General features: G+C 49.0%; 2 protein-coding genes across 2 annotated transcripts in view; both read right to left on the bottom strand.

Moving 5' to 3' along the window:
• TOR1A (torsin family 1 member A) overlaps positions 1-3,051 on the bottom strand; it is an 11,878-nt gene extending 8,827 nt beyond the window's left edge. The window contains exons 1-2 of the mRNA XM_032257563.1: positions 2,709-3,051; positions 1,710-1,975 (exon numbers count right to left, since the gene is read on the bottom strand). Of these exons, the coding sequence (XP_032113454.1) occupies positions 1,710-1,975; positions 2,709-2,982 (540 nt within the window). The 5' untranslated portion in view covers positions 2,983-3,051. The remainder of the gene's footprint in view (positions 1-1,709; positions 1,976-2,708) is intronic.
• A 2,893-nt stretch (positions 3,052-5,944) lies between these two features.
• CUNH9orf78 (chromosome unknown C9orf78 homolog) overlaps positions 5,945-11,402 on the bottom strand; it is an 8,202-nt gene continuing 2,744 nt past the window's right edge. The window contains exons 5-9 of the mRNA XM_032257593.1: positions 10,399-10,476; positions 9,379-9,576; positions 8,063-8,199; positions 7,857-7,955; positions 5,945-6,589 (exon numbers count right to left, since the gene is read on the bottom strand). Of these exons, the coding sequence (XP_032113484.1) occupies positions 6,498-6,589; positions 7,857-7,955; positions 8,063-8,199; positions 9,379-9,576; positions 10,399-10,476 (604 nt within the window). The 3' untranslated portion in view covers positions 5,945-6,497. The remainder of the gene's footprint in view (positions 6,590-7,856; positions 7,956-8,062; positions 8,200-9,378; positions 9,577-10,398; positions 10,477-11,402) is intronic.

Below are 11,402 nucleotides of genomic sequence, written 5' to 3' on the forward strand. Positions count from 1 at the left end.
CCCAGGCTGGAGTGCAATGGCGCGATCTCGGCTCACCGCAACCTCCGCCTCCTGGGCTCAGGCAATTCTCCTGCCTCAACCTCCTGAGTAGCTAGGATTACAGGCACGTGCCACCACGCCCAGCTAATTTTTTTGTATTTTTAGTAGAGACGGGGTTTCACCATGTTGACCAGGATGGTCTCGATCTCTTGACCTCGTGATCCACCCGCCTCGGCCTCCCAAAGTGCCGGGATTACAGGCTTGAGCCACCGCGCCCGGCTGTGAAACCCCATCTCTACTAAAAATACAAAAATTATCTGAGTGTGGTGGCAGGCGCCAGTAATCCCAGCTACTTGGGAGGCTGAGGCAGAACAGCTTGAACCCAGGAGGCAGAGTTTTCGGTGAGCCAAGATCGCGCCACTGCACTCCAACCTGAACCACACAAGATCTCAGCCTCAAATAAAACAAAATAAAAAAAGAACTGATTGTTTTGCCCATCTTGCAGGTCTGTTACAGGATTTACAAGGCAACAGTTAACATCTGTTTGTAACATGCACCAGGCACATGTTACACACTTGACAGAGCTCCCTGGACTGTTACAAGCAACATTTTGTAAGTCAGAACCTATGTCTCAGATCAGGCAACTTTCCCAAGAGTATGGAGCTAGGAAAGTTAGGACCCAAATCCAGGTTTGTCTGCTGCCAAAGCCCAAGCTGCTGATCAGTGAGATCAACCATAAAAGCAGTTTGCGGCTGGGTGAGGTGGCTCACGCCTATAATCCTAGCATTCTGGGAGGCTGAAGTGAGCGGATCACTTGAGGTCAGGAGTTCAAGACCAGCCTGGCCAACATGGGGAAACTCTGTCTTTACTAAAATCCAAACATTAGCTGGGTATGGTGGTGCACATCTGTAGTCACAGCTACTTGGGAGGATGAGGCAGGAGAAACACTCGAACCCAGAAGGCGGAGGTTGCAGTGAGTCAAGATGGCATCACTGCACTCCAGCCTGGACAACAGAGTGAGACCCTGTCTCAAAGAAAAAAAAAAAGCAGTTTGGAGGCAGTAGGTTCAACAAACTTAGGACTTGCTACATGTTTCCTCTTTCACAAAATAAATGAGATGTGTCTGGGCATGGTGGCTCATGCCTGTAATCCCAGTACTTTGGGAGGCCAAGGCAGGCGGATCACGTGAGGTCAGGAGTTCGAGGCCAGCCTGGCCAACTTGCCAAAACCCCATCTGCACTAAAAATACAAAAGTTAGCTGGGTGTGGTGGCACATGCCTGTAATCCCAGTTACTCAGGAGGCGGAGGTAAGAGAATTGCTTGAACTGGGAGGTGGAGGTTGCAATGACATGATATCACCCCACCGCACTCCAGCCTGGGCGACAAGAAAGAAATTCCGTCTCACACACACAAAAAGAAAACAAAAAGAAAGAAAAGGAGTGAGATGTGATGATCTCTAAGATGGATCTGATCATGCCCCCGCCTCTAAAATTCCATGACCGTACATACTCACTGGACCTGTTTCCAGAACCCACCACAATGTAGCTTTGATGGTGTTAACTGCTCTGTGCAGCTCAAACTCTCTGTAATTTCTACACCTTTCAAAGGGGAACTGAGATGTGAACCATTTTCAGGACTCATTCAACACAGAATTCCCAAATCTCATCCCACAACAAAGACATCCCAAACCCCACGACATCCAGGAAAGGGTCCCAAACGTCCATCCTCGCCTTGTACAAGGTGATGTTTGAAGCATGTGGAAAGTGCAGTGTGGCCACAAACAGGTGGACATAGTCACTGTTGAGACCACCCTCGTAAATATTCTCCGCAATGATCTTGCTGACAAAATTTTTGCCGGTTCCCGTCCACCCATGCAGGGAGAGGGTGAGAGGTTTCTTGGGCTTTGGGTTGTTTATGAAACCAAATACAGCATTTAAGATGATTTTCTTTGCAAGATGCTGTCCAAAGAGCTTGTTGTCCAGATCCTTCTGCAGCGCTGGAAAGACAAAGGCAATCAGGAGTGGGGAAGAAACAGTGGCAAAATGTAGCCATATCTACAGCCCATGAGAAAGGCAGCAAAGCCGCCCAGGCGCTCTTCAAGCACCTTGGGAAACCTCAAGTACTGCGGTCTGTAAGCTCCTGGCCCAGTGGGGACGGCGGTCCTGGGGGCTCTCCCTTTGCTGGTCCTGCCTATTCTAAAGCCCTGGCGCGGCTCCTTCCCGAAAAGGGCCTCGGTGCCAATGCCACAGCCACCAGTTTGCAACCCTAACTCCTGTGCTGCTCCTCCGACCCCAGGGCAGAGCGAGGAAAGGAGGCAGTTTGGCCGCTCCTGTCGGCTCAGGAAGAGTCCTCACCATCCTTCCTGTCTCTCGCTAGGCTAGAAAGGAGGCAGAACCCTCTTCGGAGGGAAGTGACCACCGGTTCCCCCCCGCCCAGCTTGGCGTGAAGCAGTCCAACCTGCAGCCCGGCTCCTCAGGGCACCGACTGAAGTCCGGCCCGTCTGTGGTCGTGGCCAAGGAGCCAGGCCTCATGCTGCAGGCGGGCCGCTCGGCTTCCGGGGTTCGGCCCCCGTGGACTCAGCTCTGCCCAGGCCCGGCCGTCCTGGGATTTGACCCCTATCCCGGCCAGGCCCTAGTGCCATCGCCCATCCCCCAGCCTCCATCCCCTGGCCCTGGCCTGGCCCTAGTGCCATCGCCCAGCCCCAGCCTCCAGCCCCCTCCCCATCGTACCCTCCCGGCTGAGGCTCCTCTTCTGGCCGCAGCACTCGGCGAAGAGGCAGTAGAGACGCGGGTAGATGTAGCCGGTGAGGACACCGGCCAGGGCCAGTCCCAGGCTGATGGGCTCTACCGCCTGCACCACGGACGGCGCCAGCAGCAGCAGGCCCAGGGCGGCCCGGCTCAGCTTCATGCCCGGACCCGCGCCGCCCTGCGCGTTCTGGCGCCGACCGCGCACTAGTGCCGCCGCCAGACCCGCGCTTCCGGTTCCTCCTGCCGCGGAGGCCATCTTTCTTCAGGGCAGCCCTCCTACCGACGCCGGCGGCCGCCATCTTTGTTCGGGACAAAGCCTTGTTTTGCTTCCGGAAAGTCTGTTCTGCACTGCCCCTGTCGGCCACGTGTTTTTGTTTGTTTGAAGTAATCGACGTTATTTTTGCGGGCGTGGTGGCTCACGCCTGTAATCCCAGCGCTTTGGGAGGCTGAGGCGGGTGGATCACCTGAGGTCAGGAATTCCAGACCAGCCTGACCAACATGGTGAAACCACGTCTCTATTAAAAATATAAAATTAGCCGGTGTGGTGGTGTGCACCTGTAGTTCCAGCTACTGGGGAGGCTGACGCACGAGAATCGCTTGAACCTGGGAGGCGGAGGTTGCAGTGAGCTGAGATCGCACCACTGCATTCCAGCCTGGGCGACAGAGTGAGTCTCTGTTCCCTCCCCCCAAAAAAGTAATGGACTTTAGTTTTTAGAACAGATTTACAGAAAAATTGAGAAGATAATACAGAGTTCCCATGTGCCATCCCTCCCTGCAATTTCCCGTTACTAAAATCTTAAATTGTTAGTGTGCTACATTTGTTACAGTTAATGAAGCATTGTTGTTATATTATTAACTAAAGTGTACAGTTTATTCGGATTTCCTTTCTTTTACTTAATGCCTTTTTCTGCTCCAGGTTTCTGTTGAAAAACCGGCGTTTTGAATGAAGAGACCTTCCAAACAGGCTTTGTGTGAGCAGCGTGGCTGTTTATTCACCTGGGTGCAGGTGGGCTAAGGCCGAAAAGGGCATTAGCAAAGGGCAGTGGGATAGAAGTTGGTTTTATAGGGTTGGGTAGTTTTTGAGGGGGGCGGGGGTGTTGCAGAGTAAGATCAGTTACAGTGGTGGGAGGTAGAGGCAAGGAAGTATACATGACCACAGTTAAGTTACAATGGCAGGGTTGGGTGAGAGGTATTTACATTATCATAAGAACAGTTAAGATGGCAGGGTTGAGTGAGGGGCTTGTCTGGGGAAGCGGGGCGATCGGGGACAATGGCGAACGCAGGCTGCGGGTGGGAGACATCAGCCAAGGCAAGCAGGACTTCAGACTTTCAGGCTCCAGGCTTGCGTATGGAGACCTGGCAGTTTCCATTCAGGATACCACATTACATTTAGTTGTCATGTCTTAGACTCTTGTTAGTGGCAGTGTCTCAGCCTTTTATTTTTATTTACTTTTTAAAATCTGTATTGCAGTGGTGTGGTCTCAGCTCACTGTAACCTCTGGCTCCCGGGTTCAAGCAATTCTCCTGCCTCAGCCTCCCGAGTAGCTGGGATTACAGGCACACACCACCATGCCTGGCTAATTTTTGTATTTTTAGTAGATGCGGGGTTTCATCATGTTCACCAGGCTGGTCTTGATATCCTGACCTCGTGATCCACTCCCCTTGGTCTCCCAAAGGGCTGGGATTACAGGCGTGAGCCACCGTGCTTGGCCTCTGCCTCTTATTTTTGATCACCTTGACAGTTTGAGGAGTACTGGCCAAATCTTTGGTACGCTGGCCCTCTATTGGAATCTGATGTTTTTCTCAGGGTTCGACTAGCATTATGGGGTTTTGGAAGGACAATCACAGAGGTAAAGTGCTATGCTCAACTCATCCTACCAAGGGAGGGTTCTTACCGTCAACATTCCTTATCACTGTTGGCGCTGACTTGATCACTTGACTGAGGTAGTGTTAGTGTTCATCAAGTCTCCCCACTGTACACTCACTCTCCTCCCCTCCCTTCTATACTGTACTCTTTGGAAGGACGTCCCCCATGTGTGGGAAGAGATGGCAAGGGGCAGACCTGTGTCACTTATAGTTAAATGATTACAAGCTTGCTTTGCGTTTTATATACTGAGATTTGCACCACGGATCACATCCAAACTATGGTGCAGTAAAATAAAAGTGAAACCAAGCAGTAACAGGAGGCCTGTGGTAAAGACCATTGAGAGCGCCCTAGAACCGCGGAACACTGCGATGCGGAGGCAGAGCGGGAAAAACTGCTTTGGTCACACATATCTTCCCAACATAGAGTTTGTTTAAGGATCTTGTAAAGGGAGCTTATGCAAAAGACTCTGGGAAGGAAATGCAACATCTGCTCAGAAGACTCGGGAGGGTCTTCGCAGATGGGTGCTAGTAAGGCCGGAAAGCCTTGTAAGGCAGAGACACTAGAACGCCACAGGCTGTATGTTCGCACAATATGGAGCAATTCCAGTTGCTGTGTGTCCACAATGCGGGGGAGATAGAAGCCCCTTGATGCACTGGGTGTGGTCAGACCTTGTGGTGCCTTATCTGCTGCACCTCTCTTGCCAAAATACCTGTATAGACAATGGGTGATAAAGTCTGTCTCCTTAGCATGCTGTTGAATGCTGCAGACGTGCTCTTCCTCCAGCTGTCTTCCTCCTCAACCTCCCTCCCCACAGCCTGCAATATTAACAAGATACCTCATAAAAGCGCTTGGAGCCCAGAGCTCTATGCCAACACAGATCACCCCACAAGAGTGCGTTGGACCCCTGCTTTAAAATTCTATCCTTGTGTCTTTATTTCTCATTCCCGTGTCACTGCCGGGACATGGGGCACCCACGCACAGGGTTGGGCTGGTTCCCAACATCACAGATGACAGAACTGAGGCTAAGAGTGAAAAGGATCTGTCCAAGGCTACAATTAGTAAGCTGTGAGCTGGGCTCAGATCTGACTCCTGGGCCAAACCACTGTAACCACAATTCCTGCTCTAACCCCCAGAAGTCAGCTGATCTGCTCTGTCCTCTTCCAGACCCATGTAGATGCCTCAGGAAAAATGAGGGCATAGGTAAGAAGGTACTTGACAGCAGGTTGCAGCATGTCCATGACTTTTGAAATGAAAACCCGTCTTGGTAATTCAGCTTGACATTTGCACTACCCAAACCCTGAGCTTTGACAACATTCCCTGACGTTCGTATGAGGAAACATAATACAAACAGTAAGGTTGGACTCGTTTTGTATTTAATAATTAAATTCTAATAGTAATAAGAAACATAGTTTTTGCTTTTTCTTTTTTAATGAAAACAAGTAATTTTGTAAAGGTCAGAAAACACCAGTATCCTCCTCATCTCATCCTTGATTTTTCTGTCAGCTGGACCCACTGTAATCAATGGAGGCAGCATTTCTGACTCCATCCCAGATATGTGAAAGCAGAAGACATGATGCATAACAATCTAAAGGATATTATCACACTATGAACACAGTTTCTTCCTGACCCAGGGCAAATATTAAGAGAAAGTCAATATATTTAAAAACAAGATTTAATAATGCTCACAAGAATAGAGTTTGCCCCCAGGTGGACAATTACATATTGTTTTGTTTCCAAAAGTTATAAATTTCGTGCTTGACAAATCCAGCAGGTAAGCAGAGGGACGAATAGAGTCTGTTTCCAGAGCTGTCTGCTGGCAGATGAGCACGCTCTGCCCAGGAAGCCATTTCTCGTGGGAGGGATGTAGGGAGGGAAGGCAGAATTCACAGCCCACTCTGCACAGCTCAGTACCGCCTATTCATCTTCCTGAACTTCTCATAATGATAGTCATCAGTTGCCTTCTCATTAGCAGGACGCTTACGGCTAGGAGGGGACCCTGAGAAGGAAAGAACAGGAAAGGCGGTTTGCTCTGCTGGAACCCACTGCTAGACTTTACTCCCTGCAGGAAAGGACAACTGCTTGTTTCCTTCCCCACAGGAGCCCCAGCGCCTAACCCAGTGAACAGAGTAGGGCCTCGGTAGATACCTTTATTCCTTTTTTTTTTTTGAGACCGAGTCTCGCCCTGTCGCCCAGGCTAGAGTGTAATGGCACGATCTCAGCTCACTGCAACCTCTACCTCCCAGGTTCAAGTGATTCTCCTGCCTCAGCCTCCTGAGTAGCTGGGATTACAAGCACCTGCCACCATGCCCAGCTGATTTTTATATTTTTAGTAGGTTTTATATTTTTTATATTTTTAGAGTTTTCACCATGTTGGCCAGGCTGGTCTCAAACTTCTGACCTCAGGTGATCTGCCTGCCTCAGTCTCCCAAAGTGTTGGGATTACAGGAGTGAGCCACTGCGCCAGGCCGATACTTTTTTTTTTTTTTTTTTTGAGACGGAGTCTTGCCCAGGCTGGAGTGCAGTGGGGCAATGGAGTGCAGTGAGACTGAAACCTCAGTCTCCCAGGTTCAAGCAATTCTCCTGCCTCAGCCTCCCGAGTAGCCAGGATTACAGGCATGTGCCACCAAAAAGTTGGCTAATTTTTTTTATTTTTAGTAGAGACGGGGTTTCACCATGTAGGCCAAGCTGGTCTTGAACTCCTGACCTCAGGTGATCCGCCCACCTCAGCCTCCCAAAGTGCTGGGATTACAGGTGTGAGCCACTGCGCCCGGCCGATACCTTTTTTTTTTCTTTTTAAAAAAAAAGATGTGGTCTCACTTTTTCACCCAGGCTGTAGTGCAGTGGTCCAATCATAGCTCACTGCAGCCTTGAACTCTTAGTCTCAAGTGATCCTCCTGCCCCAGCTTCCCCAGCAGCTGAGACTACAAGTGTGCGCTGCCACACCCAGGTAACTTTATGAATAGCTTTTAATTTATTTGTCCTTATTGAAATTTTCTAACTTCTTGAGTCTCTGCTGTGCTTGAGAATATGAGACAGTATGCTTGATAGCAAATTCTCAGAGCAATCCTAAGAGGTAGGTCCTATTAGGATTCCCATTTTATAGATGAGGAAACTGAGCCTTAGAAAGGGGAAGGCACATAGTCATGGTCCAGATGCCTCAGCTCCAATGCCAAGTTCTGCCCTGCCCCCGCTGCACCCTGCCTCCATGGGCCCCCCACAGCACTGAGCACTCCAGGCAGCCCTGATGCCTTTGCTGCACTCACGCTCAGGCTCTGGCTTCTCCGTGTCGCCTACTCTCAAGGGCCGGGCTTTGGGCTCTTCTTTGTTTCTCCGTATGGGCGCGTTGAGCTCCTCATGATAAACTGAACCAAAAGAGACCAGGGGACACGTCAGACAGAACATGAGGTTCCTAGGGACCTCAACCCAAACAGGGGAGGGGGGGCAAGACTGCTCTCCCCGAGGGGCTTACATCTGTTGTGCTGCACGTAATTCACAGCCATGTTGGTAGGCACGAAGGAGGTTTCGCTGTCTTTCTTCTTGTTCTGCTGCTCTGCCAGCAGACGGGCCTTGGCATCCTCGGTGGAAATGATATTTTTTATTTTAGCACTATAGAGAGAAAGAAAACCACACCACTTGTAAGATCATAGCACCTTACTACGCAGACAGAAATGAGCATTGAGGCTGGCAGCCCAGCCACACGATAAGAAAATCACGTGTCCTGGGGCACAGCTCTCCAGTATACCAAGGGCACTTGTAGTCCCATTCTCACACCAGAGAACCAGTTACTCTGCTCTTCTGATCAAGAGCAAATTGAGCTTCAGAGGAGTAAAATGCCTTAGGCATTTTGGGTAAAGATCACTTTACCTCTGTGATCTCCCTTCCAAAACCCTGTAACACTAGTCTCATCCTGAGAAAAACGTCAAATTCCAATAGAGGGCCAGCCTGCCAAAGATTTGGCTGGTGCGCCTCAAACCATCAAGGCCATCAAAAACTTTTTCTGGCTCAAAGTTTGCAAGGCCAGAAAAGAGCCCAGAAGCCTCCCAGCTTCTGACTGTACTAAAAGATGATTCTGACAATTGCACTTCTCCCGTGACAATCCCCTTTTAAAGTAGATATTTTGTAGTCAAAATGAAAGAAGGATCATGGGGAGAAGGGATGGGTGAGCCTTTAACATGGCTCCTGCTAGAAGAAAACAGGAGAATAAAGGGCCTGGTCCAGCTGAACAGCTGTCAACAGAGGCTAAAGGACCACTTTTGCTTTCAGCAGTCAGGGACCCTTACTACTCTGACCAAGCCTTCAGCGAAACTTCTAACAACAACCTGCCACACTCTCGTTTGTGTTTGTAGGATTCTAAGGACACAGATAAGAACATGGGGTTTCACTACATTGCCCAGGATGGTCTCGAACTCCTGGGCTCAAATGATCCTCCCACCTTGGCCTCCCAAAGAGCTAGGATAACAGGCACAAGTCACCATGTCTAGCCTTTTTTTTTTTTTTTAAGACAGGGTCTTGCTCTGTCATCCAGGCTGGTGTGCAGTGGTTCAATCATGGCTCACTGTAGCCTCAACTCCGAGCTCAAGTGAGAGCCCATCTAATTTTTTAATTTTTTGTAGAGACAGGGGTCTTGCTATGTTTCTTAGGCTGGTCTCTAGCTCCTGGCCTCATGTGATCCTCCTGCCTTGGCCTCCCAAGTGCTGGGATTATAGGCATGAGCCACCACACCTGTCCCCCATAACTTTTAACTGGAAAGCACTGTGTTTTCTGCCTAGGGGGTCTGAAACATACTCTATGCCCAGGTCCACCTCAGGAATGCCACTCAGCATCTGGTTGGAAAGCATCTCCTCAGTTTTCTTTGCTGAGGAAACGCGGATATTTTCTGGAAGTTCATAAAGACAGTCCTCTGCATTCTTTGGCTTCACTTTCTGTTCCTCATGTTCCACGATTCCTTTCCTCTTCTTTAGCTCTGTCTCAATGTATTTCATCCTGAAGTAGAAACCCACACGTGTCAGGGAGGGGTGGGAAACACATACCAGGTGCCCTCTAAATGGTCCCCAACACTGTCCCACAGACCAGTGACGGTCCATGGAGAAACGAGAAAAATAAAAAAATAACCCAAGTTTTTTCATCAAGTTAGAAATTTTCCACTTAAAGGAGCACCAACCTATGAGATTATGGTCTATTAATCTATTGGTGTTATGATGTATAAGATTCTTTGAAGACAGAAAGATGATAGTTGCCAATGCCTTGCTGGCAAAATAAAAAGTGAGCAAGCCTATGTTTTATCCCTGCAATGTTTTGGGGAAATATTACCAGTCATAGAACCACCTTTGAAAAGAACTTTTTTTGGGGGGAGGGAGATGAAGTTTCACTCTTGTTGCCCAGGCTGGAGTGCAATGGGGCAATCTCAGCTCACCACAACCTCCCCCTCCTGGGTTCAAGCAATTCTCCTGCCCTAGCCTCCCAAGCAGCTGGGATTACAGGTGCCTGCCATAACAGCCAGCAAATTTTGTTTTTAGTAGATATGGGGTTTCTCCATGTTGGTCACGCTGGTCTCGAACTCCTGAACTCAGGTGATCTGCCTGCCTCAGCCTCCCAAAGTGCTGGGATTACAGGCGTGAGCCACCACACCCAGCCTGAAAAGAACTTTTAAGAGGTTTTCAAAGTTCTTAAGCTGGGAGGTAGAAAGAGAAGGGCCAACTTAGACGTCTTCTAGAAAATTCTAGAACTGTCACCTGTGACTAAATATCTTGGATTCTGACTGGAGTCCAGCCCCAGTTGCTCACAGCCAAACAGACTGACACTTACATGTCTGCGTCCTCATCCCTTCGGTTGGTTTCTGCAGAAAACGACGTCCCCAGGTGCAGGTCCTCCTCTTCACTAATCCTGAAGGGAGACAACAATGAGGCAGAGCTTTCAAGTCACAACTCAGTGAGGCCGAGTCTTATGTTCTAAGAAAACAAAGACACAACAGGAATTTATATCGTATTTATGGTTGGCAAAGAAAACTTGCTATAGTATAACATGTAAATAAAAGAAACTCTAGAAATACATGCAAACAAACTGTTGGCTGCTAGTGATACCTCCAAAGATTGAGTGGATACAGTCATACTTAGGTACCCATGGGGGATTGGTTCTAGCACCCCTCAAGGATACCAAAATCTGCAGCTAGTGAAGTCTCTTATATAAAATAGTGTAACCTCTGCATCTAATCTATGCACATTCTCCCAACTACTTTAAATCATCTATAGATTATTTATAATACCTAATAAATTGTAAATGCTATATAGCTGTCACAAAATAAAATACACAGTGTACATTTTTTAAACTTTTGAATTATTTGAATGTATTATTTTTTTTTTGAGACGGCATTTGGCTCTTGTCGCCCAGGCTGGAATGCAATAGCGTGATCTTGGCTCACTGCAACCTCTGGCTCCCGGATTCAAGTGATTCTCCTCCCACAGCCTCCTGAGTAGCTGGAACTACAGGTGTGTGCCACCTTGCCCAGCTAATTTTTTTTTTTTTTTTTTGAGACGGAGTTTCGCTCTTGTTACCCAGGCTGGAGTGCAATGGCGCAATCTCGGCTCACCGCAACCTCCGCCTCCTGGGTTCAGGCAATTCTCCTGCCTCAGCCTCCTGAGTAGCTGGGACTACAGGCACGCGCCACCATGCCCAGCTAATTTTTTGTAGTTTTAGTAGAGACAGGGTTTCACCATGTTGACCAGGATGGTCTTGATCTCTTGACCTCGTGATCCACCCGCCTCAGCCTCCCAAAGTGCTGGGATTACAGGCTTGAGCCACCGCGCCCGGCC

This window comes from Sapajus apella, unplaced genomic scaffold (genome assembly GCF_009761245.1).
Source record: "Sapajus apella isolate SASKATOON/1434 unplaced genomic scaffold, GSC_monkey_1.0 scaffold97, whole genome shotgun sequence".
NCBI classification, from domain to species: domain Eukaryota; kingdom Metazoa; phylum Chordata; class Mammalia; order Primates; family Cebidae; genus Sapajus; species Sapajus apella.